At 40.4% G+C, this 27,291-nt stretch overlaps 3 protein-coding genes across 4 annotated transcripts; 1 reads left to right on the top strand and 2 right to left on the bottom strand.

The window, feature by feature from the left end:
- Nucleotides 1-360: 360 nt before the first annotated feature.
- Nucleotides 361-9,911, bottom strand: LOC136435023 (transmembrane protein 209-like). The gene is made up of 16 exons (XM_066428195.1): nt 9,795-9,911; nt 9,139-9,281; nt 8,802-8,860; nt 8,406-8,537; nt 7,765-7,973; nt 7,356-7,420; nt 7,024-7,076; nt 6,758-6,844; nt 4,784-4,959; nt 4,384-4,449; nt 4,072-4,168; nt 3,550-3,675; nt 3,096-3,193; nt 2,549-2,663; nt 1,921-2,092; nt 361-1,612 (listed from the first exon to the last, which is right to left on the bottom strand). The coding sequence occupies exons 2-16, from the start codon at nt 9,276-9,278 to the stop codon at nt 1,555-1,557; spliced, it is 1,653 nt and encodes a 550-aa protein (XP_066284292.1). The 5' UTR covers nt 9,279-9,281; nt 9,795-9,911; the 3' UTR covers nt 361-1,554.
- Nucleotides 9,900-20,141, top strand: LOC136435022 (nucleolar protein dao-5-like). 2 transcript variants are annotated; one of them, XM_066428194.1, is made up of 16 exons: nt 9,900-10,002; nt 10,840-11,170; nt 11,347-11,430; nt 11,641-11,704; nt 11,836-11,928; nt 12,063-12,093; nt 12,307-12,361; nt 12,487-13,488; nt 13,642-13,798; nt 14,565-14,689; nt 15,144-16,251; nt 16,447-16,641; nt 16,840-16,991; nt 17,356-17,609; nt 18,067-18,122; nt 18,406-20,141. In XM_066428194.1, the coding sequence occupies exons 2-16, from the start codon at nt 11,051-11,053 to the stop codon at nt 18,453-18,455; spliced, it is 3,546 nt and encodes a 1,181-aa protein (XP_066284291.1). In that variant the 5' UTR covers nt 9,900-10,002; nt 10,840-11,050; the 3' UTR covers nt 18,456-20,141. The 2 variants fall into 2 exon arrangements, with proteins under 2 accessions (XP_066284291.1, XP_066284290.1); XM_066428193.1 differs by having other exon boundaries at nt 9,973-10,076.
- LOC136435024 (lysosomal Pro-X carboxypeptidase-like) lies at nt 20,133-27,220 on the bottom strand. Its single transcript, XM_066428196.1, has 9 exons — nt 26,953-27,220; nt 26,580-26,720; nt 25,916-26,017; nt 25,543-25,724; nt 25,075-25,232; nt 24,473-24,645; nt 24,205-24,357; nt 23,775-23,962; nt 20,133-20,872 (listed from the first exon to the last, which is right to left on the bottom strand). Exons 1-9 carry the CDS (start codon nt 27,094-27,096, stop codon nt 20,668-20,670), a joined length of 1,446 nt encoding a protein of 481 aa, XP_066284293.1. The 5' UTR covers nt 27,097-27,220; the 3' UTR covers nt 20,133-20,667.
- Nucleotides 27,221-27,291: the final 71 nt, after the last annotated feature.

The following is a 27,291-nucleotide window of genomic DNA, read 5'->3' as shown; positions in this document are numbered from 1 at the left end:
TATCAGTTGCAGTACTGCAGCACTGGTGCTGAGGAATGCTGCAATAATACCTACACTTGATGTCGTTTTGGAAAGAGCCATCTTTACGGGTGTGTTGCAGCTGTATTCAATGATTCAAATTGTTGTTCGGAACATTTACTGAGTACAAAATAAGGTTAGACCGGAACACAATCCAATTGATTGGTATTTCATTTTTACGAATCATTTTCATTGCCGGTATTATATAAATGGTGATAAAGCTCTGTAACAATCTATCAGGGAGTTCGCACTCAGACTTTCTCGCGCCTTGAATCATACATTTGGGCTTATTTCAGTTGAAGGAAACCTTTCAAACTTGTAAAATACTTACTAAATACAAAGTTAAACGATCTTAATCCCAACTTTATTTTGAAAATAAGACTGACATGTAATTTTAATTCTTCTTGGAGAAAAGAAAGTACACAACTTACACAGTATCCGAATACAACCCAGAACAAACTGGTAAGAAACACAGTAGTCTGCTACATGTACCATGGAGTGCAACTGTTTTGTGTCGTTAGATGCTACAATCAGGTTTTCAACTTGTTGAAAATTCATCACCTGAATTTCAGTCTTGATTATGAATAATGATAACAAAAGTCAACATGTATCAACACTACTGCAAGGAACAATGTTATACAAAATGTAATGGGATAGAAGTAAATAGAGTGCTAGGAATCTTGCTCCTGGTTCCACACTGTTGTTATAGCACACAAACATGTACAAAATAATCTACACAGAATGGCCTGATGGTTACATAGTTAATACATGTAGCTGCACATACTTAAGCATATCTTTCACTGCTACTTGACTGCTCAAAATCAGCCTAGTATGTGTTTATACATTCAATGAAAACTGTACATTCCTGTTCACAGATTCTTACAGAAATGACTTCTAAAGCCCTGTCCTGCAAATGTCTTCAGTGCTTTTACATTCTAAAATGGCCAGATACAAAATAAAGTAACATACTGAGCAATCGTTCGTCTAACTGACATAGGAGTCCCAACATCAAACTCTTTTTCACATCAAAATGTACATTTCTACTAAGTAGGTACACATACACATGTACATGTGTATGTACATGTATCTGTATCTGTCATACATGTAACAAGCAGCACAACTATCTTCTGCTACCAGTATTTAAGTACATGTAATATATACCATTATACCATTATAAAATTACATTGATCAACCAGGTAGTGTTCTTTATTGCAACTGGTATCTGTAATCCCATTATAATGTCCTTGGTAATCCTGGACAAACGGTACATGTACAATCTCTCATACTGCAGTTCCATTTCTGACTTGTAATGTCCATCACAAAAATAGAGAACTTTTCCAAAATGGATCTGCACATGATGGCACCTCTTACAGATGAATCCCAAGAAATGCAAGTATTTACAGTTTTCCCCCTAATCACTGCTCAAATTTTCTAATTCTCAGTGTTAAGTGTAGCTGCCTATGCTTAAATCTATCAGCTAAACGGATCAGCAGGGGATCCTCCATTGCTCATCTTGCAGGGTCTGTACATCTGTGGTCATGTGGAGTCAAAGATCCAGAGCAGGTTAACACCGGATGGTCCCAGGTTCACTTGTCTGTAAGAAATAAGGTAACATTCAAAATCTCAGTGAGAGATGAGAACAGGAATGATGTGGATATTCTGATCTATCTCCCTGCTGAGATGATATATTGCTAAATAAATTGTACTAGTATTGCTTTCAAGTAAGGGCTACAGGGACAATGTCCAAAATCAAAAAGATTTCTGAAGTGCCAACTCAAATTCTACTTTACTGTGGTACACTAATAGCATACATTATAAAAAAACAACATCATAATACACTTTGACATACCATTATGGCAGGTTATATTTGAATTGTCCCATAAGGAAGGAAACACCACCTACCCCAGCATGCCGTACTCCTTTGTCTTGATGCGGTGTAGGAAGAGCAGGATGGCGTGGAACAGGTTACAGCGCCCCCTGTGCAGCTGGTAGGCGTGGTCTCCCACCACCACCGTAAAGTGGGGAGGGTTGATGTGGGCCTGGTGCAGCAGCAGGTTGTCCTTCTTCTTCAGGTCTGGACAAAAGGAACAACACAGACGACTTTTCATACATCAATGAAGGTCAGACATCCAGGGGATGAGACACACAAGAAAATAGTCACTCAAGGGACTGGATACTGCCCGAAACATCTTGCCATTTACAAAATCCATGCATTTGCTTGAGTAACATCTTGTGTAAAAGGGACTTTTATTAACGCATCTAAACAAACAAGGAAGATATATGTAAATTAGAAGGGATTTAAAAAAGTCAATGCCTTAGCTGTGTCCTATACATGTAGATAATGCAGCGTATCACTATTCAGCACCAAGGACAAAAACGAAAGATACAAGACCTAATTGTAACACTTTGTCCACCATGGACTCTTCTATTCAGCACAGTTGTACTAGTTTCAGTAGTAGTCAGCAGCATTAGGGTTAAGATGCTGTTGCACACAGACATCCCTGCAGCAGAAGCTGCACCCATGACCTACCTGGTTCCTCTGGAGTCTTGATGAAATGCTGTCCTGTGAAGGTTCTACCATCCGGGAACTTCGGGTGGGGGGGCAGGCGGGAGTCCAGGTAGGAACAGAACATGTGCATGATGATCTGGAATAAGAAGAAAATAAAGAACTGAATCTACAATACACTAGAAAAGTTCATGTGCTTCATGATCAAATCTTTTCTTGTTTCAAATTAAAAAGTACTCACTTGTTAAATTTAAAAGTAGCTGAACAAAGATCAATGCTTACTTTAAATACTAGTAATTCATCCTCCACTATCTATCAACATTATGTACTACAAAGTTGTAAATCCATGCACAAGCAAATGACATGCCTAAACTGGTCATGCCTTCCTTAGGTCTTCATGCAGATATTTCACCCATGACCATGTTTGACAGACATCCTATCTTTCAAAGATAGAAAGTGATACCAAGTGTTTTTTTTCACAAAGAGCTCTACTATACAACATGGTACGTGTATTTACCATTCCAATGTCCTGCTGTAAAGAACCTGAGGACATTTATGTATCAAGACTTACAGCAGAGTCAGTGGGCAGGTCCTGGTCCCACTTCCTGTTCTTGAAGGTTCCTCCAGAGTTCCACCGGAATTCACTCATACTTCCTCCCTGGGCCAGCTCTACACAGGGGAAACTACTTATCACAAGTGTGTATAACATCTAACTAATGGAAAATAGGGTAAGCTACTGTTAGCAGGGATATCATCACTAATTAGTTGCATTAATCATTGATGTAAATCAGTGTAGCTGTCCCCCATAAAACATAATCAGATATCTAAACAAACACAAAAAGGTTTAAGATGTAAGACAAGGCTGAGACCGTTCATTCCAAGGAACTGTGGAAGAATGTTAAGGGAGCACACTTTTGAGATTCTATTTGGTCCTGTCCCAATGAACGTCAGATTTCCAAAACTATAAGTATAAAACCAAGATCTTACAAATGTTGAGTTTGTTCATCGCTATCAGGAGTACTGACCTTTGACCCGGCTGACAAGGTACTCCTGGTTGGACGACATGTCCAGGTACGGTAACAGGCTGGTCAGCGAGCGGACATACTGCTGCTTCGTCACCGCTACATGGCGCAGGGAACTCAGGCTCACGTCTGGGATAAACACAAACAAACAGGATGTTATGATCCACAAAAACAAACACATCATATAACTGCACTTGATGATAGAACAGGACATTTGGTATAGGTACATGTTTCTGTATCAGGATTTCTACATATTAGATCTATGTTCCAAAATACCATATACGAGTACTGAAAGTACATTCATACCCTTTGCAAGGTTTATGCGTTGCAGTGTTGCAAACTATGCTTCGAATGCCAATACTAATAATTTTCTGTGCCAACTCTGCCCTCCGCCAAGTAACTAATGCATCTAATCTACCATATCAAGGACTGCCAAACAAGGTGATATTTAATTCTTAAAACTGTAAGGAAAGAAAAAGAAAGAAAAGCATTCTGATGCAAACCAAGACTGATATCTCCTCTTACCTCCGACCTGGACGTCAGCACACCCGATGCGCCGCATGGCTGAGTTGATCCTGTTGATCTCCCTCACCAGCCGCACAAGGATGGTCTGAGAGATCCACTGTGGGGAGGGGGGAACACATCAGTACAAGCTATTCTGCACAACAACTTCTCAACTATGTAGGAACTATACTATACATAGGTGGGAGAAAGTCTGATACAAAGAGTTTTGTATTCTTTTATCAGGGAAATAATTTGTTTATAGATTTGAGGATACAGCCTTAACTTATAGACTGAAAAAGGCAATGTATGATAAATAAAATGTTCTCATATCACCTTTCTTAAGTTGGCTGTCCAAGCATCTAGCTCCTCTCGTCTCACTCCAAGCTTGCCCCAGACATGCTACATGGTAGAACAGGTCATTCAGTAATTATTTGAAAAAAACAACTTCTGCTTATAATAATGTCTTAGAAGTTTAATTCAAATGTTTTGTGCAATTGCATTAAACTCTTTCTCGTAGTAAATGTTCATTACCACCAGCAAGGCCCTTGACCTATTCTATTCCATGATGATGCAACTGTGAGCATGTACCACATGTAAAAACCACCAGTAAAAAACCATAGAAAAATGTCATTGAAATTTCGGGCCAGCGAAAGATTAGTTCTGGGCAAGTACATCTGGGCAAAACCTGTATGTCCAACCCTGAAGGTAGTAAAAGTTTCCCAGAGTTGCATACCTCATCAGCCCCATACGAGTCTGGTAGGTCGGGGCTGTCCTTGCTGTGGGTGGTTGTGGACTGAGGGGACCGGCTGGCCATCTGGTACTGGTACCGGCGCAGCACCTGGGTGTAGTCCAGCGAGGACCGGCTGTAGTTCCACATAGTGGGGTTAGCACCGGGGGAGGTGTCTCCTCCTACAGGACAAGACATGGGGGAGACTCAGCTTACTACAGGTGAAAACAGCAACAGTCTACACTACAATCCATCTACTAGTGGAACATCTGTACTCATATAGAGCATCTTGACACTTGGGAGTTAGTAGAAGGCTAATTCATAAGTAGACAGGTGATTATGCGGACACTATTGGTACATTTGAGAGTTTCTTTGAAACCTTTAGTTAATCATGAAAAGGTCAAATTGGCCTCCAGGCCGCTTTTCAGGTTTACGATGACTACTGCGGAGACTAGACCAAAGTGGCTGCCACTGACAATACTGCTAGACTGTTTGCTTCATCTACTTTCAAATTCCCAGCAAGCTTCTATCTGTTATACTGCTGGTCTCCACTACTTAATTCTAGATCTATCCATCCATATTTGTGCATCAGTACTTAAGAGGAGGAAGGCACCGAGCATCACAAAGTTGCCTGTCAACATGCAAAGAAAGAGTCAGGTGTTTGAGAAAGTTGAGATTTGTAAGAAATAAACAACAAAAAAGAATAGAAAATCACCTCAGTTGTTGAATCATTTTCATACTCTATCTTTGGAAAAGGTATTGACTGTTTTTTTCATATCTAACTCTAGCAATGCTGTGATAAAGGTAGGTCAGCAAAAAAGCAGCAGTAGATGCATTCACAGTGCTGTAAGGATGCTCCTTGTATCAAAAGCACTTCCATAGTGAAACAGCATGTGCAAGCCTATGGCTTATATATACACCAATGGCACAAGTACAGGTTAGGTAAGAGAGGTGAGATACCATAACTTAAACACTTGTGGTGCCACCAGGAAGACACCGGCCAGCCAGCCTGACCGTGCGACACTGGCCGCCGATGGACATGGTGTCTCAGGACATGCTGACCACCAGTCCCAGACAACCATGGGTCGGCGCGCACTGCCCTGATTGGTGCAAATACACCGGCTATAGGATAGAGGGTCCAAGGGGGGATAGAAGGGAGGCAATACAGCAAAGAACAATCTTCAAAATTTGAGTGAAAGGAAATGATCTGTTGCACGCTGTGAGAAAATTCCAAATGCTTTGGAATGACGAAAATATACAGGCAAGTGTGAAGAAATATACATTGTAATAGATCTGCTATAAGGAAGTTCTAGCATAAACAAAGCCATGTATAGACTTAGTTTTAAGATCAACAAGGTCTTGGGAAGCTAAAGAATATTTTGGAAACCAGAACACACAAGAAGACAGGCATACCACGGCCAGTGGCACTACCATGTCATGACCACAGGACAGAAACATGACACAAAATATCTGCAACGATGACAACACCTGCTAGATGGCAGTAGGGCAAGATAGCAAAAGCAACTATTTTGTTGTAAAGCTACAGTATAATGCTAGGACCATTCTATCGTCACAGCAGTTCTAGTTGAAGTCATGCACAAGGGTATGTAACCAACAAGGTTCAGTGTCACATGATACAATCCACTGGGAAAGCAGGGGCTTGCATAATATGAAGCACTAGAATAAAAAGCAACAAGTGCTCTCAATATGACATGAGGGGTCCAGGTCACATGAGGAGATATAAGCAGGAAAGAGCACTGTATATCCAAGCATAGCCACTATGGATACAAGTGTGAAGCACATCTACCTGGGGGTGGGTCAGTCTAAAAACGTCAACAGTCTTACAGTTTTTATTCATAAAACAGAAAGCAATGCGTTCAACTCTCATATAAAGTAGGTTACATGTTTAAAATTAGTTATCAAGAAAGTTGACATTTTTACTTCACTACTCAGGACAAACAGTGTAAGTCCTGAACATACCCAGCTGGTTGATCATCTCCTTCTCCTCAAACTGCTGCAAGTAGTTCTGGAGGTCATCCATGTTCCTGATGTCCTCCTCAGGGATCACTGGAAAAATAAAACAAAAATAAAAAAATAAAAAACTAACACAGCATTTTCATTAACACTATTGCTGTCATTGCCATTATAGCTATTGCTAGGGACAGAAAAAGGGTAAGATTATAGAGGGGCTGTGTGAAGATGTCAGCAGTGTTGATAATTGATAGTCGAAATGTAGAATGACTCACCAGGAGAGTTCTGGGCCGGAGACACTGGAGCTGACCGGTGACGTAACCGTGACCTATGTTGGTGATACATACAAGCAATGGTCAACAACGGTTCAACTTGCAACAAACTGAACTACATATTGGAAACTGAAGAAATGTTCCATGACAATAACAATGAAAATATGGGCTGGTGTATTGGAATACCAAGAAAACACCATCAATAAGCAAAACAAGGGACAGCTTCTGCACATGTATCACACCGCAGCAGTGGATTTATGGTGCCACCGGGCATGGATATGCAGTGATGTAATTAATAAACTGTATGTATGCATATAAGCTATAACAGTACTTACCCTGAGCTGTCCAGCAGTGAAAGGTCCCTTAACGCTGGTGACATACCAGAGCCTGCACTGGGCGGCTGTACACAAAACAAAATAGCAAGGATCACTTGGGTGTGCACTTTCCAAAAATTGAGTAGAACATTATCAAAGCTCCGTCACATCATATCTTAGCAACAATACAAATACTGGTAAATTAATTGAAATGTTTTAAAAAACATTCGTGCAAAGTCCATGTGTACTAAATATTAGGCTTAAGTCACCAAGGTTACTGTTTGTACAAGTAGTTCAACTGAATAATGACTAAATCTAATAAAGTATGGGGCTTAAACTATTCATGGACACATCAAGGTATGATTCTTAGGCAACTAGCATATCTACCTAATGTACAATCTTAGAACCTCCTACAAACAGTTGTACTCACCCGAGAGGGCGGTGTGGCTGGGGAGTAGTGGGTGCCGCTGCCCCCCAGGTAGGGAGAGGACTTGTAGAGTGGGTTAGGCTGGGGTGGGGAGGGGTTCACAGGGGTCAGACTGGCACTCATGGTGGGCAGCAGGACGGGCGACTCTGTTTCACTCTTCTTGTCATCACGTGGTGACAAGGCCTTCACTGGAGAGGTCCGAAACCCAGGCACTATGGATCGTAGGAATACAAGTGTTATACAAGTGGAAATTATAAATGAAAAAAAAAAAAAAGAGAGCATTATTCTGGTTGATATTGTAGTTTGTATTACCTGAAAAAAAATTATTCATCAGAAAAGTCTCTCTTTGATTCTTTGTCTTTCTAAACTATCAAACAACTTTTAAAATTTGTTCAAAGACATACAACTGAAATGTGTATCCATCACATCAATAGTCTACTACATGATTTAGAAAAACAGTATCTTTTTCAAACATACATGCAGTACTTACATCAATTACAGTTTCAATTAATGAGAAAGTAAGTTAGTTTGGAGGCAAAAACCTAGCCTAGCCTTGATACAGAATGCCAGATTAAAAATCCTTCCTCATTGGCAGACTGGGTTGAAAGTAAGAGTGTTGAAAATTGTAGAAACTGCACAGGTACCGTTTCCTGTGACTCCCAGTAGGCGGCGCTGCTGAGGAGTCATCTCTACTGGCTGTGACAACATGCCAGGTCGGAGGAACCGCACCAGGTCCACTATAGAGTTGACCAGGAACACACAGGCCAGGGCACACTCTGGACACATAGAGGGAGAAAAAATTTATGAATGGTTTTCACAGCTGTTGTGTTGAACAGTGACAGTACAACAGCATCAAGAGAGATTGACTGATGTATACATAACTGACATTTATTGACAATATAGGAACACAAGTGTACCTGATTCTTATGGATTTGTCTGGTCTTGATTAAGAAAAATACTAATCATCGATTTGCCAACTGAACAACGCATCTGATGTCAGTAGTTAACTAAGCGTTGTATATTGAATAATGAGCACGTACCTGTGTACCAAACTATAGGATGTGTCAAGGACAGCAGGTGGTTGATGGAGCCAAATACACTGTAGACATGAAATATGAAGATATGAAAACAGAACACATACAAGTTGCCCAAAACAATCAAATACTAGTATCATGAGACATGACAGGTATGAACCAACTGTCATGCCTGGATGACATCGCTCCTGAGGAGGAACCCCTCCATTGACTGACTTCAATTTATGAACCGTAAAGGCATGGGCTCGATAAAAGCTCGATAAATGACCTGCTGTAGACAAAATGTCTTGTCAGATCTCATATTTTTCCTCAAAATAATATTGAAATTTGTCATATTACTCACAGTTCTGCACAGAAGATCCCAGCCAGTGCCAAGTTCAGCACGCTCCAGCCCAGGGCCAGCTGTGACTGTTGTACCACCTGCAGCTGCTGGTAGGCCCTGTCCATCAGACCGGACGTCTTCTGGCTCACAACCGTACACATCGTCTGAGACAAAAGGGACCAGTTGCTACACTTAATGTCAGATTTTGATTAAGTAGCACACAGTAGTAAAGGATAATGAACATACTCAAAATTATGGACTGCTTGTGTAAGACGATCGAGCCTTATAGTTTCTATCACTGACCGCGATTTGTGCGTGGGTTAACGTTGACGACGTTGCTAGCACCAACTAGTTACACATAATTGTCATTGACGTCATAAAAATTATAAATTATTTGAATCCCCCGCGCCGGCGACCTTGTTGGCGGATAATTGGATTAGGCAAATGGCACCTTCGTGTGTTTTTAATACAGACGTACATTGTAAACCAACATGGCACAGATGACGTCAAATAAAAAGCCTGTATCCTGTGATCCTTTGTCACTCTTATATGTTTCAATCCTCAGCACTTGTTTGCGTTCAGATCGTAACAAACGGTTGACTTTCGCTCGATACGAACACATGGCGATGGTATGTGGTCCTATCCTCTATCCCCTACTCCCGTGTATGCTTACTCACCCGGACTTTCTTGACTCTGTGTTGGTTAAAACAGCTTGAGAGTATCCTGGGCACTGAAATCTCTCCAGCGAGCGCTAAAAATGTACAGAGAAAATTTTAAGTTGACCGACTTTGATCAAACGAGCCGCCGGTCGCCATCTTGGGGTCATTCTAGGTCATCGCGGTGCATGACGGGTAGGGCCAAGTCCGCTCCACAACAAAGCTTACAGTAAGGATCAGTAAGTTGAAGTACAGGAGTTGTTTTAAAGCATCTTTATCCACAAACCACCTTATATCCATCAGGTATGTCATTGCGTGCGGCAAAATTATGAGTCAGGGCATCTCCAGGCTGATTTCTGTTCTGTTTGGAGGTATTTTTGTTGTGTATTGTTCACCGGAGTTACAGGTGTGGGAGGGGGACGAACACCAGCTGGCACCTGATATACCTTCTAGAAAAGGTGTACACGTCATCACCAGTCGTCTTGAACATTACCTTGAACTTTTGCAAGAAATTGTCGTTTTTGAAGGTCTATTTATTATGCACATTTTCTGAAATCTTTTTTTATTGTTGTTTACATGATTTAAATGGTACCTTTAGATTTTTTTCTGGCATGTGTGTTTTCTACTTCCTCTTTTCTGTCTAACTTCTAATTATAACCTTTTGATACATGTACATAGAATTAATATGGCTGTGTATTTATGAATATGAGACCTCTGGCATACTTTTATTAACCACCAAAGCCCACGTCTGGGTTATATATGATTAAACCACTAGATTCTATAAAGGAGAACAAATTGTAAATCATTAAAGTTATAATTACATTATATAAACTTTGATGATAAAACAGTTTATGATCAGCACAAAGGTTATGGTATTGTGTTGCCTTCAAACCAAGCGTATACGTACAATGATTATACCAATCTACTTATGGTGAAGCTTGAATTTCTTTAAGGAAATAGCTCCAAAGTTGAATCCATACAAGCTTTTTTCTTGGAAAACAATAACACTGTTTTACAGTCCCGTGTCAAATCTGATATTTACTTTGTTTCTTTTGTTTCACTACAGGTCTTAACACAGTCTGCAGTTCATTAACAACACAGCTGGTGCAGTAATCTTCTCTCAAGGAATCAATGAAGTGATTAACATACAAAAGCTACCTGTCAGTCATGTCAATCAACCCTTCACATTGTGTGTAAATTCATACCTACTGATTAGTAAAAGTACACAGTGTTTTGATCACAGTTTTTGGGATAAAGAATAAGATACAGCTCCAACCATGAGGAAGGTACAGCTGACTGCATATGACTTTGGCATGTTTGACTGTGACATCTCCCCAACGGAATATGACTTCTTCCTCAAGCACAAGGGTGCCTTCAAGAGAATGTGGTCTGATCAGGTAAAGATTTTGTGCCCATTGTGTTTCTTTTCTTGTCTGAATAGATACACATCTTTGCAGTCTGATTTTAAGTCATCAGCGTAGTCTGAGCGCAGTTTAAACAACTTGCGTAGGAGGCTAAGGAGGGGTCATGTTTTCAAGCCAGTTATAACTTATGGACATCTTGTTTTGTACAGGGGAAGAAGTTCTGGAATAGGTTCATGGTTTGTTTCCGAGCCTTCTCCCGAAACTATGGGGCCATCAAGGAGTTTCCAGTCAAGGTAGACACAGGAAGAATTACTTAACATTTCATAGTTACTGCCTTGATATTGATTTGAAAATTCCTGCACTAGTAAGTGACAGATTTAAAGCTGTATGTTTTAGACTGCTTTGAAGTTGATGTGTGCAACTTTTCTACGACTGAAGAACTGCACATGCCATGGCATCTCTTTGTGCTTATATGAAGTTTCTGTTCCCTTTTCCTTCCCCAGAGTGACAAGTATGAAGCCTATATTGACCAGGCTTTCATGTACATACATGACCAGTTTGTAGAAGGTAAGTACCATTTGTGTCAGGGGGGCAGGGGTGCTTTCCAATGTTTTTAATTCTGTTATGAAAAGTAAAATAATTACGTTAATGTTACGTTACATTGTACTTACAGTACTTTACATCATTTTTTTCTGCAGGAAAAGTGAGCACAGCTAAAGGCCTGGTGCTAGACACAGTGGTAGTAGCGCAGAACCGACAGAGCTTGCAATACCTGGAATCACAGTCATTTGGTAAGTACCCTGTGTGCTTGACTGCTTGTATACCTACTTTGCTTCTGTCAGCCATTTAGAGTTATTCAAGTCAAACACTATATGTACAGGTAGCACAGGATTAACAAAAATCCTATATTTGCTTTATATTTCAGCAAAAGATCCATTTTACAACAAGGACACTAGGTAAAGTATATTCATAATTTGTACTTAATATGTATCACTTTATAAGCAATGCATAACAATTGTAAGTAGATACTAGTATATTGTTATAACTGCTTTACCCTGAAGTAATGAACTGAAGATTATGTCACATTTTTGTTGCTGTTGTGCTTTTATGGGCCATTATTAGAGTAAATGTTATTCCTGCTCTAAAACATCACTGTTTTCCTTCAACAGGGACGTTTTTAGAAGGTTGTTTGGGCAGCCAGGAGAAAAGTCTTCATATGTCAAGGTAAGATTTTGAAAAAAATGGTTTTATCTGAAAGTTTGCAGCAAATGAAGATGAACGTACCACTCATAGCATGTGCATTAAATCTTTCTGCTGATTTTTAACATTGCTGTTATTTGTGTTTGCAGGTGTACTTCCTGATACCACTTTATGTGAAGTTTGGTGGGTCGGTGTGTCGATGCTTGAGGCACTGGCTTGAGGCAGACGAGATCGACTCTGCAGATGAATCCTACTACATTCCCCCTGGTCCAAACATGATCATGCCAAAATCTGACAAAAAGTTATTACCAGCTTCCACAAAGGAAAAAAGAGCAAGATCCTTAGATAGGGACTTAAGAGAATCTAGTAAAATAAAAGAACTTCCTGATTCTGATGTCCAGAAAACCACAATAGATGTAGTAAATAGTGATCAAGCCACTGGGGGTACCAAGAAGAAGAAGAAAAAGAAGAAGCCCAAACATGATCAAAGTAAAAGGAGCGAGTCAAGTGATTCCACCAGCAGTGGGGCAAACGAAAGTAAGGCTGCAAAAAGTGCCACGAGCAATGGGGCACGTGAGAGTAAGGCAGCAAAAAGTGCCACGAGCAATGGGGCAAATGTGAGTAAGGCAGCAGAAAGTGCCACTAGCAACGGGGCAAGCGAGATTAAGGCTGCAAAAAGTGCCACTAGCAATGAGGCAAGCGAGAATAAGGCAGCAGAAAGTGCCACCAGCAGTGGGGAAAATGAGAGTAAGGCTGCAAAAAGTGAGAGTGCTCCAAGTCCAATGTTGGGGGCAGTCATTGCACCAAATAGTGACAGTGACCCGACATTGGACGCCATCATTGCTGCTGTGCTGAAGAACAATGTTGAAGTTGAGCGCATGCAAAGAGAAGCATCTGCTGCAAAGCGGGCTGCTGCTGCCAAAGAGTCTGAGGCTTATGGCTCTGCTGAAACTGCTCCATCAGTAGTTGGGCAAAAGTCTTCTAACCCAAGTAGCCCTGTACGACCCAAGGCCAACAAGAAGGACACTTTTGTAGCCAATGAGGACTCTCCTCTGGTTCAGAAGCTGGAGGAAACCTTTGGTCTTCCCAAGCCAGCACAGACTAAGAAGGGACAGACTAAGAGTAAGAGGGACAAATCCCCACCAATCAAGGTACAGAGACAACTCTTTACTTACAATTGTTGTCTTACTCCATTACCAAAGCTATACTAGTAAAGGCCTAGCAGGGAGAAATTTGAAATGCTTAGCTGTCATGTCTTTGTATTGCAGTAATATTCTTAAGCAATATTTCTGTCTGGCCCCTAGATATCAGTAAGTGGGTGTGAAGAAGGAAAGAAGAAGCTGGCTGAGGCAGAGAAAAGAGGCGAGCGCACCTCTGCTACTGTTAACGTGACGGTGACCTTTGACCGCGAGGTCAGGGACCAGATCACTCCTGAGAAAACAAAGGCAGCTTTTGAAGAAGGTAAGGACATGCTGATATACAGTCACTAAGTGTAGTAAACCACGGACTTAAAACAGCGGCAAACATTTCCCCTTGTACAGTAAAACCCTGCATGGCAGTTTCAACAACAAGCTTAAAACCACCCCAAACACTCCATTTTCTCCTTAGTGTGATGCTAAATCCCCAAGAACATTTTCTTTTTTCGTCATTCTAGAATTCAAATTTTTTAATATTTTTAATTTTTTTTAGATATTGATTTTTTATCACAAAGTTAAATCCCCACAAACAGTTCCCTTTTTCATCATTCTAGAATTTAACTTTTTCTTCTTCATTTTTTGTGAAGTTTAAAGTCCCAAACCCATTTTTGAAATTGCTTTTAGGGCTTATATTTGAACAGTCTGCTCAGTGTGAGGTTTGTAGTTAGCATATATTGATTGTCAGAATCTTTTGTATTCTCCAAAAGCAACTGAGAAAACAAAGGCAGCTTTCAAAGAAGGTAAGGACATGCTGATATGCAGTCACTATCCCTATCTCCCTATCACGAAGTTATATACCCGCAAACATCTCCCTTTTTACAGTACATAATTCTAGAATTAAACTTTTTAATGTTTTTTTCTACATTTTTTGCCTAGTTTAAAGTCCCAAGCCCATTTTTTAAATTGATTGTGGGGCTTATGTTGGAATAGTCTGCTCAGTGTGAGATTTGTAGCATGTATTAACTAAGAATCCTTCGTATTCTCCAAAAACAACTATATTACAAAATGATCTTCAATCTATATTGTTCCAGTGCTGCATAACATGTACACCAAGCCTCCGAAAGAACGTCTGAGCAGCGATCCTCGTGAGCGAAAGGAGCAAATCAGGGAAAGACTGCGTAGGAAACATGCATGCAAGGATATGCCTCAAGTTTTGGTTAGTATGCTCTCTGGTTCTGTTAAGTTTAAAAAGGTATTTCTTCTTGTTTCATTAATTTTCTAAATAAAATTCTTTTTTATAATAGGTGCTACAAATATTGGCGCAGAAAAGAATCTTGGGTGCACAACATGAAATAGAATAGAATGTCAGCAAGACGTATTTGCACACCCTACTGCATATCTTACATTGTAATTAAGATTTTCAATCTAATTTTAGAGCTAACTTCAAAATCGTACCAGTTCATATTGCTTTTTCTGACACTAAAATTTCAAGAATATTCTGTATACTAAAAAAGTGATTGTAACTTTGTCTTATAGTCTACAAAAATATCTAGGTGCACTAGTGCACCCACAGCCAAAAATTAGGTGTACAGCTCCAATTTTGAGTGCACAAAAGTCCACATGCACACAGTGTTTTGAGTTCTGTATTTTATTAACATGTTTTTCTCTAGGACTGTCACTGGGCCAGTGATCTTCGTAGGGCAGAAGCTGAGAGAGCCAAAGAGAAGCCAAAGGAAGAGATGTTTGATATGAGTAAGGAGGACATGGCAAAGAAACTTTCAGAGCTGTGCAAGCTCCAGCCTGACAGGAACAACCCTTGGGCTGCTCAAGGGCCACCAGTCCCCCCACCTGCTCACCTGCTGAAGATGGCAGACAAGAGGGATGCTGGAGCAAGGCAGTCATCATCGACTCAGACAACAGAGGTACGTTCAGCTGAGACTCAGACATCTTTGTCCTGTTCATCTCAGCCAACTCAGCCCTCTAGCTCCAAAACATCTCCGGTACCCCTAATGGCTGATACATCAGTCCCAAAAGCAGCATCTGGCCCTGATGGCCAAACAACGACACATTCCACAGAAGTAACCCCAACATCTCCCAGCCCCAAGTCTGAAGGAGCAGTTGAGGGAGGCAGAGAATCAATCATAGTGATCTTGGATGAAGATAAGATGCAAAAGAAAGGTGATAGTGTAACAGAGGCAGGAGAGGAAAGGCGTGGGGCTCGCCTGGTAGAACTTAAACCAAACGGAGAGGAGGAGGTGTTGGAATCCAAGGATGAGGAAGAGGAAAGGATGGAGCGACGAGCCAAGGCCGTCGCAGAACAAATAGCGCTCCTGGCAGGGATCCCTCCCCAGGGGAAACAAAGTCTGGATGATGACGCCCTCCAGCACGCGGACATCTCCAAATATGTCCGTGAAAGCACTGTTGAGAACCCAATCATGTTCGATGGGCAACTCTTGTCTCCAGGAGATAAAATCATCAATGTGTACCATCCACCTGGCACCCCCGGTATTCCCCTGGAAAGTGAAATGCGAAAACGCATCAAAGTACTGGGTAAACAACCTGATCAGCAGGCAGGGAAGAAGGAACAGGTCAAGAAGAAAGACAGCGAGCTTGAGGCTTCCTCTAAGAAAAAAGTCAGTGATCTTGAGGCTATCAATCAGAAAATCAGCGAACTTGAGGCTTCCTCTAAGAAGAAAGTCAGCGAGACTTCCCCAAGAAAGAAAAACGATGATAGTGGAATACGAGTGACAGGAGATGACGATGGCATTCGTGTCAGAGGTTAGTGTTTGTAGGGCTAAAAACTTGAGCTGTAGTAAGATATACATGTAATAAGTGTTGATACTGTTTTTCTCAACTGGAACTCAAACTGAGTTGTCTTTAAACGAGATCACAGTTAAACTTTGTATAGACTGTTTTCTTTTATCAATGAAGGGAGGACATAACATGTAACTACCACTGCACTCTTTTATACAGGTGATAGCCCAACAAAGAAACCCAAAGAAAAGTCGACAAAATCCAGCAAACCTACAGATGTGCAGGAAGGGGCAAGGGCAAAGCCCAAAGGCGGTGTTTCAGAGAAGAAACCATCCTCTGGTCAACCAAGCAAAGGTCTGGGGGCAGATGCTGTCGAGCAGATCAAAAGTGGAATGTTTGCTCCATTCTTAAAGGGTGTGTAGAATTTTATCTTAACCATCTAGGAAAAAAGCAAGTACATACTGTAGTCTTCATTTTATTAGGGATCTAATCTAACGTGCTTGATTTCAAGGCGTACGTGAATAGTAAAAATAAAAATGCTCCTTCTGTCTCCAAGCAATGGATATTGAAAAAGGTATTATGGTAAAAATGTCCCCCTTTATTCCTCTGCAGGAAAAAATCCAGTTGTACAAGACTACATCGAGGGCCCAGGCTGTGCCCTGATTGGCATGTACATCCCACAAAACCCTGACAACCCAGACAAAGACGACCGCATTGGCATGATGAGAGTCAATGAGACTATGAGCAAGATTCGGGATATGAAGGTACGTATAAAACTTGTCTGCGCAACACAGTTATCAATTACTGTTTGATTCCGTCACACAGCACGGAAATCTATCACTAGTATCAGCCATTGAGTCTGCAAGCTCTAGATGACATTTTCTGGAGTAGTACACGTGGTATTCTCTCAATCATCACACATTTTTAGGGGTCGGCCAATGTTTGCAATTCGTCAAGTTGTGTTGAATATTATGGGGTAGATTATCAGGTGAAATCTTTGTATGACCCTTTGTCGATTTTAACTGGTGATCAAAGATGTCAATGAATGTGTGATAGGGGCATTACCAAGCATTATGCTATTGAAGATGTCCTCCCAGGTTTAAGCACTAAAACGTCTCACATCTTTAGGCCTGCCAGGAGAAGTGGGATCTGACTCATGAGGAGTTTGACGAGATCACATTAAACGGCATGCTTCAACTGAACGATCAACTTGTCATCGACTATCTCGCCAAGAAGAATCGCACGGTGCAGGTCGAGCGGCCAGCCGCTGTCATCCCGGCAGCCATTGAGGAGAAGAAGGTGAAGAAGACGGGGAAGCTGCGCAGCTGTTCCAACTGTGGTCAGATTGAACCCCAGCCCAAGACTTTCAAAACATGCCAAAGGTAAGAACAAAGTAGACACAATATAAGTGAAAGTGATCTCGAACAGTTTAGCTCACTGAAGAGCTATTCTTCAACTGGTTGTAACAGAGAAGACAAATGCTACATACAGTATTTACAGGTGCCTTGTACAGGGTCACTAATTACTGGACTATTGCATGCTGCTTCATTGATGTAAGTTTGGAATATGTGTAGTAGTGTTGATTGTGAAAATGATGGACGTGATGTGCAGTGGTACAAAAATGTGTGTATATGTCAATCTATGTGTAGTTCTATATCAGTTTCAGTGTAAATTTGATTGGTATTTATTGCTGGAAGTGTTCCAACTGATTCACCCCATCTGATAGTACTTCTGGCCCTTGGAATGAGCAGCATTGATCAATGGCAGTAGTGGTTTACTTACTACTACTATATCTAGTTACCTTGTTGCTGTAAAACACCCACATTGACTTTTCCTCAGGTGCAAAGAGAAGCACAGCAAGTACCCACGCTTCTATTGTGGACGGGATTGTCAAAGTGAGTAATCTACTTGGTGTCAAGTCTACTTTTCTGTTCTGTATGTTTTTTCTGCTGATAGAAGCATGATAGTGTGCATTGTGAATATTAGGCCCCTGCACATTCGCAACATAATAAGTAGTGTATATCCTACCCACTTTTCATTTTGGGAGGTTCACATAGTCACATACATACTAGTAAAAAATCTAGCACCCTATAATGCTAAGTCCTAAGGTTAGATTGGTGGGGAAACCAGTGAAGAATTGAGTACTTCAGTTGACATGGTGTTTACACTTGTTTGCAGTTGAGGACTGGGGAGCCAGACACAAACAGGAGCATGTGGACATGGACTGAGTCTGTGCAGTAGATACATGTAACTACAGCTGTGCTGTGTAACAAGGGTACTTGTTACATGCACAGCAAGGCTTTTAATCTGAGGTGCGAAGTGGTGGTAAACCCAAGACTTTATTTCAGTTAACTGGATGAATGTGACCAAAGTATTTGAAAATGTTGCTTTAAATGGTCAAGAGTAAATCTTTCTTTCAGACCTGTCATGATGTATAGTGCAGAAAATACAGTACTAGAATCTTTTTGAAACATTATGAGCAAAGGATGTAGATGACTGTTTTAGGTGTGGTTTACATGAATTACCAATTACTTGTGAATAGAATATTTTCCAGTGTACAGTAACTTGAACATAATTTTTGTATGGTGCAAGTTTAGGCCATAAGCCTGTAGAATGAAATTTGTAGCAATTATCAAAGAATATAAGATATATCTTGGTATACATTTATTGTAATTATCTACTTAAAGCTTATTGTCATAATTATGTTTATGAATTTTTCCTTGACTGTAATCATTCCAGATGAATTAAGAATAGTGTGAGCTTATTAAAAATAATCAATGAAACAGTTATATTTTGCAGACTTTTGTGATTACTTCTGCACAGTCTCAATAAACATGTATGATATTTATTGGTATGAATAAGGGTGAATCCTGCACAGTAATAATTGAATATTTTGTAAGAGATAGTGTTCATATCACAGTAATTGTAGCCATTCCATTGTGTCAATATATAGTATTGGTCTGTAATGTTTCATTGTTTTTTTCATCTTTTTGTTCTTAAAAATACAATGCTGCACAGAAAAGGAGGGCCAATAAAGCTATAAACGTATAAAGCTTTGAGATTAATGACTTAATTCTTCCGAAAAATATATTTTATTATTTGCGACTGTGTATTGTAATATGTTGATGACCAAAATGTTGCAAATTTATGCAGCAGAAATGTGGAGATGTCTAAGTGTTTTGTGATCATTGTGACACAAAAGTTTCTATTAGTAACTTCTGATTACACATCATTGATAATTTTGCTTGTGCATTTTTGCAAAGTTAGACAAGTGTCTTCTATTAATGCATATTTGTACAGTAAGCTGCTGAAAACTTTCAGTGTGAAGACATTTGATGTTGAACACTTTAATATGACAAGTGAATGACTGGTGTCACACACTTTAATGTGTTGATGAAATGGACACTTTCTACAATGCCTTTCCAGATCTGATAACCATATGCAAATTCTGGTATCTAATGCAGTATCAATAGTTTTGTCTGTCAGTTACATTTTAAAGATTTAAAATTAGTATCTTCATTTCAAGGAAAACAGTAAATTGATGATGTTCAATGAGACCTTATATTTTATTCATAATTCAGGGTAGATCTATACAGGTAGAATTTTCATTCTGCCTTGTAAAAGCCTTGTTTATTTTGTTGTCAAATTTTCCCATTCCAAAAATTTGGATGAGGAACTGACAGATATTAGAGATATATGATACATATTGAAGCAAGAATTTTAGTAGAAGTCTTGTTTGTAAACTATTCAGTCACAATAAATGAGGTACTAGTATACAGTGTATATAGCAATTTGTGCCTTTGATGAGTGAGTAGTGAAATTATGTATCATATACTCTAGGACACCTACTCTAAAGCAAATACATTGTACCATTGGTTTTCTTGAGAATAAAGTTTTACACTCAGTTGTAGGCATACCATCATAGGTTTATTCAGATCAATAGATCTTTGAAACCCCATGTTTGACATTCTTGTATCTCTGAAATATGGTGCTATAGATTTACTGCAGTAAGCTAAGTTCAAACTTATATATATTGGGCTATGGATTAATGCAAAAATTGCAGCTGTATAACAAAATGCCATCCAAGTTAAGCACGAATAGAAATTTGCTTTCAAATTTGGTCAATCAAAACTATAGCCAGAATCATTCCTGCAGTCTGCCTGAAAATCTTAAGAGAAATCTTTATATGAGAAATAGTATAACATAAATTGACTTGTATTCACCTTACTGTTTACAGCACTTAAGCCTGGTAATCTCAGTTTTGGGCAGCTCCTTGTGCTTACAAACTTACAAGTTATAGTCATAACAAACCTGCATTGCATAGAACTTTGCTTAGAGTGCCTGAACACTTAAAAAGCTCTTTTAAAATCTATAAAATGCTTGTCACAGCACCAAATAGATGCAGCTTGAATGTGCAAAACAACAAATTGAGGGAGACAACTACAACTTGGAGTAATAGTCTTGAAGCCACTCCCTGATAATCTGAACTTCCTGTTCCCTAGCCTCAATAACAGACTGTGGGTCAGCAGGGTTGGAGGAGCGCAGGTCTAAGTGGTGGGCCCCGTCTGCGATCGTGATGGCCACCAGGGAGTCTGAGAGAGACTCCATCACTCCACCAGCTGACCACGGATCCAACAGGCCATTACTGTTACAAGGAAGATCATCATCAGTTAGAAGTTGTGACTGCTATTTTTCAAGTAATGTTTCATTTTATTTACCCAGGGACAACATATCGCCAAGGGGGTGGTTTTCAATGTGCCCTGCAGGCATACATAAACAAAACAGTGTGATGAAGTAGGAAAAATTAAAAAAGGGTTCTAATTAACTTTTAAATGTACAATTATTTATAATGATAAAATATTTTTAACTTGCCTAATCTTTAGGATGATATGAAATTTGAAGATTGGGCATTGTGTATCCACACTGATTTAATGCTAACTTCTTACATTCATAAGGATATTATCAATGCTAATGTAGATGAATGCACACCTCACACTCTATTACAAACATTTGAAACAAGAGTTCCACGACCTCATATCTCCATGAACAATTCTATTCATGCAAATGACTTACACATTTGCATAATATATGCTTGGTCATAAACACCTTTGTCTAACTTACACATGTTGCAATATTGACAGTGCTATAATTTTCCGATTAGAGGAATTATGGTGTTTCTGCATTAATTAGGCAAATTTGGAATTTATTTGCATAATTGGTATCTGTTGATGCTCCACTTTCCATAAACTACATATGTTACATGTATTTGAGTCTGATAATGGAAAACACTGCAAATATAGACTTTCCTCATTAGCTATGCAAATTAAGTGACAATTAGCATAATTTGCACTTCATTATGTATATCTCTGTCTAAGCTACCTGCATACTAAGTATCATATTGACAGTTCTATATTTTTCCAATTAGATGAGATATGGTGTTTTGCATTAATTATGCAAATTAGGAATTTATTTGCATAATTGGTATCTGTTGATGATCCACTTTCCATAAACTACATACGTTACATGCATTTGAATCTGATAATGGAAAACACTGCAAATATAGATTTTCCTCATTAGCTATGAAAATTAAGTCCCAATTAGAATACAGTCAAACCTGCCCAAGGCGACCACCCGGAGGACCGAGCAAAAACGGTCGCGATGGACAGGTGGTCGCCATGAAGAGGATTCCAACCATAACCTTGTTTCCAGCTCGAGGTGTTCAAATACCGTGTACCACGTAGATGGATGGAAAAATATGTGATTTTAGACAGCATGACCCCCACCAGGGTCAATTCTCATTGACAGAAAGATCCTACAGAATTTACATTTTCCGTTGTAATATTTGTATACCGTTACATCGTGAACAAATGTTCGTCATAGTTTTGACTAAAAGCAATGTCTGCCTCGATGACCTTGCAGCGCCCTCCCGCATTCACACGTTACGTTTAAGTAAGAGTACACACACACACACACACTCATATAAAATCTAGGTTTTAAGGCCTGAGACAAATCCCTAGAAAACACCTGCTGACCCCAGCCTTCTTTTGGGCGCCGACCGCTGGATTAAAGCGGCAAAAAGTTTTCGATCTGACAACGGAAGGATGAAAACGGAAAGTTGTGATACCGCCGCCGAGCACGCGACCGCATCGAAAGGTAACAGTGGAGCAGAACGCACAGCGTCGGCGATTACAAGCAAGCAGTGCCCAATAAAGGTTTGTGAGAGTCATGGAAATAACAAGAATATAAGAATATCAATTTTTATCAATAATGAGAGTATTCTAAATATTCATACACAGAAGCGCCGTGTTTTTGAAAAGTCAGCGTTATGCCGCGCTGAAACAAAGATGGCGTCACGGACCAAGAAACAACATGTCTCGGCCAACGTTTTGCGGAGTCATTTTTCGGCGGAATTTAGTAAGACAGAGACACATTTTTGTTGAAATTACAAGAAATAGATAGTAATTTCTGTGAAATCTGACTTTTTGACGCCATGCACTACGTGATCGTTTTGAAAATTGAGTTCAAACCGAACCGAGCTTACGGTAAACTATAAGATTACGATGGGCACAACAGCATCGATGTCTCACAATCCTTTGTATTTACAATGTTTATAGTGGTAACGTTTTATTTAAACACATGTAGGAATCAATGCTTTTGACGGTCCGTCAAGGTCTTAAAAACATTTCCGCGAAATCCGACAGTAAAATTCGATGTCCGTGACCACACGCCGGAAAAACGTGGTCGCCATGGGCAGGGATTGTGTTCTGTGCTGTCCCAATTCGTGGCGGTCGCGGTCGCGTTGGACGGGTGGTCGCCTTGGGCAGGCCGCTTAATGCTTGTGCCTATGGGGAAAATTTTCGGGACCGAGAAAAAGCGGTCGCCATGGCCAGGTGGTCGCGTTGAAAAGGTGGTCGCCTAGGCAGGTTTGACTGTAATCTACACTTCATTGTGTATATCTCTATCTAAGCTACCTGCATACTAAATATCATGGAAATCCGTTGTTCCTTTCTTGTCCTTAGAAGATTTTCACAAAAACGACCCTGCAGTTCCAGAGGAAGCTTCAAGGGGGCCCAAACCTACACCACTTCTTTATTACCTCACAGGCTATCTGCCACCCAAAAATCAAGACCACAGCACGTCCAGGTCAAAAGATACAAAAATTGAAGTTCTGCTGCAGTACCAAGGTCACATACCAGGGGGCCCAAAATCGACCTTGAATTTCGGCTTCACAACACCCGCTCACATACCAAATATCATTGTAATCCATCAAGAGGTTCTTGAGTTATACTGACTGCAAGAGTCCGGAAACACAAACACACACACACACACACACACAAACACGCCAAAAACAATATCTCCATTCATGGAGATAATGATAGCCAATTAAAGACTTAAAACTGAGTACTTGTGGGCTATGACAAGCTATAAGTCTACTTAACTTAGTCTGCAATAGAATAGGGTCTCGTCTTTGACATAATGAAGATATCTTTGAAAGCTTCAAGAGGGGAGTACCAAGTGCATTAGAGTTGTTTAGAAGCTAGGCTGACCTGAAAATGATGTTGCTGGCAGCAGTGATATTTTTGCCACCAAACTGCTGGAGGATCCAGTATGGCCTGGGCGTCACCTTCCATGTGGACTTGCACTGGATGATGTATGCAGTCATGTTCCATGGCTGGGGGGGAAACATGTCATGGATTCCATCCGTACAGGTGGGCATTGTCATCTCTGAGCAAAACTGAACGAGGAAAGAAACAATATCAATCTTTTCTGAACTGCTCCGATCATCAGCATGTAACATGAATGGGTTGTTTTGCTGCCATTTTCTTGGTAGTCTACCAAAAGACTATGTCCTAGCAGCAACAATGTTAATAGGGTCTTAAAAGCAGAACTGAATTGTGACAAACTTGGCAACTTTCATGATGGAGTCCTTTGTGTTTTCTGTGTCCAAGAGTTAATCTTAATCATCCGCAGCCCTACCTGGAAGCTCCAGCCTAGGTCTCCCAGACTACTAACTGCACTCTCCTCAATGTTGAGGCACGCGGCCTGGCCTGTGTAATTGTAGTACAGCGTAGCTCCAGCAGCTATACCCTCCAGCACATCTGATGATGCAGTGATCAGTGAACACACTTCCTGTGAAGAGGGGAAACCATGTCTACATTGCTTCACCACCAAGGCATCATCAAAAAGATTTATTTGAAAAGGAAAGGTCTAATCACAGTTAACAATACCAACTTGTAAGACCCACCTTTACAGGCCAGGCTGGTAGGGGCTCCAGGAAGCTGGCAGGGTAAGGGTAGTTCACCATGGCAAGGTTAAACCATGTGTTGAGAAGCCACTTGGACATGGTGCCAACATCAGTTGTTGTGTTGAGTGGAGAACACAGTGAGAACATGGAGGAAAGCTTCTCTCTGCCAGCAGCTGTGTAGGTATAAGGAGTGGATTAGAGGAAAACAAATCCTCTTGAGCATTATACAGTAGAATCCAGCAATTTCCATTACTGTTAATAGCATATTTCGGGGATATGCATAAAATTCTGAAAACCCAAACCATTTCCCATTCACTCCATTATAAATAAAATGGCATAATTGCATTAGCCATTTTCACATACCCCTGCTATTTACATAAAATAATGCCAATAGCAACAGAAAAAACAGTTGAACATGTCAAAGTCACTAACTCTTATAGATTGTATGCACCATAGACATGTATCTCACCACAGAGCCTTCATGCTAATGACAAGCACCACCAAGATATTCATAATTCTTTACTAAACATTACATCTAAGAAAATAAGAAATAATTCAGACCATGATGTTTTGAAACTTAAAAGGTTTAAAGCAGTCCTTACCTGTTTGTCCCATCTGGGTGAGGAGGTCCCAGGATTTGCGGATGTGTGTTTCACAACCAGGGCTTCCCTTCTGGAAGTCCTCAGTAATGATGGAGTAAGAACTTCCACATGGTGTGAGACCTTCAAACTGCCACACAGGAGCTGAGGCAGCCAGAGATCTACCAACAAGCAAAACAGCTTCTGTCAAAGTTCCCAGAGCAGTTACATCTCAGAGCTAAACAGATGTCTGGTTTCTTACAAGTACAGAGAACAATAGCCAGTACTGTGAAAGTAGCTGTGAAAGTAGCAGTGAAAGTAGTTTAATAAACTGCCATAGAGCAGACTGTTATGTGTACTTTGCTGATGAGCAAGCATTTTAGGATGTTATTCAGGGTACAGAGCATCTCATTGGTGTCTATAAAACAGATGCTTTGTTCATTTTGTACTATATGAATAACAGTTAAGTGTGAACAAACAGAAGTGAGATACCCTAAGACAGAGCTGGGATACTTCATTCGGAACCAGGCGGCGAGCATTCCTCCGTACGACCCCCCGAAGGCCACCACGGGACTGTTTGCTGTGCCAGGGATGCTAGACTTCAGGTGAGTGACGAGGCGGGCGAAGTCTGCCAGAGCCTGCTCTGCTGTCAGGTAGCCGAGGTGCTGGGGGTCCTAGGGGAGGAACAAGCATACAGTAATCCCTTATCAATCAGTGACACATCATATTGTATAATTTCCGAATTTAGACAGTTTCATGAAAAACGTATTGGTTAGTGTATGTCATCTGAGTACAAACATCTTTTCAGAAGAGCTACATGTAGACCACAGCTACCTTTACCTTTTACCTATAGACTACAACATACCTTGTATGAATCTTTTCCATAAGGCATTGACTCTCCATAGTAGCGGTGTTCTGCAAAAACCACCATAGCCTTGAATTTTGGTGCAATGTCCCACATAAAGCCCTGAAGTGAACAAAGAAAGAAGATACCATGTTGCAATCAATATCATTTTGCGACAGTTGTCGACTTAGAAACATCACACTGTGATATGATAATTCTATTGCCTAGGCCTTCTAACAGGATGTTCCCTGACCTGTCGATAAAAAAAAATTGTGGCACTATTGACACTATTGACAGGATGTTCAGCTGTATCAAATATCTTGATGCAAAACACCTCATGATCCTGTCAACCCAAGTCCTAACCCTTAGGATAATTCTGTAAAATAGTGCAAAAATGAGACTTAGTTACATGCCTGAGCAGGACAATAATAAACTAGAGTGACAAAAATATGGTGTTGAAAATTGACGTCAAATTGGCCAGGGATTGAACCATACTAGGCTTATGAGTCATTTGACCCCTCTACCCCATAGGCCATTGCACCAATGCTTGATTGGACATTCACCCATTCAAAGGTAGTCCTGCGCTTCCTTTGAGAAGACTTTTTTACACTATTGACAAGATGTTCCTGTCAACAGCCACACCAATATTCTATTCTTTGAGCATTTTTGGTTATCCTTCAGTTACCGTATTTTCACAAAACATTGTGATGTCCCCTTCATTCCCGGTGTAGAAGAAGATGGGTCCTCCATTGCCTTTGAAGTATTTCCTGTTTATAAGGTAACGTTGATCAAAAGTGTCCGGTGTGGTGAAACTGAAGTGGTCCACCTGTGCAACACAGAAATATGAAATACGATGAATATGCAAATTATAAAAATTACATGATAATCTATAGTTTCTTAGGAATCCTGTCTATATTGTATGCTACTATGATGAACAATGATATCAAGATAAATCAGAATCTGAAATTGCAATACATTAATTTTTTTTCCAATAGAACGAGCATCTTTTACAGATTGATAGCAATTATGGTAATTGTTATGTCATAATCATATCTTACCGGCTGTGTGAAGTACTTGGTATCATAGCTGTAGTGCGACCTCAGGACAGGACCTCTCGGTCTGGGAAACCGGGGGGCCAGCAGACCTGTGCCGCCCGTATGGGCCACTGACAGGCATATCACAAACACGCCTACGTACAACATTTCCTCGTAGATGTCTTAAACGCCCGTAAGTTGGCAAAAGGCCTGAAGAGAAGTCATAAAGTGGCAATCACATGAGGTACTCGGGAGTCTTAGGTCACTTCCTAACAGTTCCCACAGCTCAGCTGACGTTTGAACTTTGACCTCAAAATGGCGCGAAATTACCCGACACACGAAAACAGGATGCAGGAGATATCG

Source organism: Branchiostoma lanceolatum, chromosome 5 (genome assembly GCF_035083965.1).
Source record: "Branchiostoma lanceolatum isolate klBraLanc5 chromosome 5, klBraLanc5.hap2, whole genome shotgun sequence".
Classification (NCBI taxonomy): Eukaryota; Metazoa; Chordata; class Leptocardii; order Amphioxiformes; family Branchiostomatidae; genus Branchiostoma; species Branchiostoma lanceolatum.
The sequence above is the reverse complement of the archived record's forward strand: the minus strand, read 5'-3'. Positions and strand labels throughout refer to the sequence as shown.

Excerpts from the sequence above, each read along its gene's own strand:
- LOC136435022 (XM_066428194.1), top strand. The coding sequence starts at position 11,051 with ATGAGGAAGGTACAGCTGACTGCATATGACTTTGGCATGTTTGACTGT. Across the intron at positions 11,431-11,640 it reads TCAAGGAGTTTCCAGTCAAG|AGTGACAAGTATGAAGCCTA; the intron begins GTAGACACAGGA and ends TTCCTTCCCCAG. Across the intron at positions 16,642-16,839 it reads GTTTGCTCCATTCTTAAAGG|GAAAAAATCCAGTTGTACAA; the intron begins GTGTGTAGAATT and ends ATTCCTCTGCAG.
- LOC136435023 (XM_066428195.1), bottom strand. The coding sequence starts at position 9,278 with ATGTGTACGGTTGTGAGCCAGAAGACGTCCGGTCTGATGGACAGGGCC. Across the intron at positions 8,538-8,801 it reads TCCTATAGTTTGGTACACAG|AGTGTGCCCTGGCCTGTGTG; the intron begins GTACGTGCTCAT and ends CTATGTGTCCAG. Across the intron at positions 2,093-2,548 it reads CAAGACTCCAGAGGAACCAG|ACCTGAAGAAGAAGGACAAC; the intron begins GTAGGTCATGGG and ends CCTTTTGTCCAG.
- LOC136435024 (XM_066428196.1), bottom strand. The coding sequence starts at position 27,096 with ATGTTGTACGTAGGCGTGTTTGTGATATGCCTGTCAGTGGCCCATACG. Across the intron at positions 24,646-25,074 it reads CACCCAGATGGGACAAACAG|CTGCTGGCAGAGAGAAGCTT; the intron begins GTAAGGACTGCT and ends ATACCTACACAG. Across the intron at positions 20,873-23,774 it reads GCCAGCAACATCATTTTCAG|TAATGGCCTGTTGGATCCGT; the intron begins GTCAGCCTAGCT and ends TCCTTGTAACAG.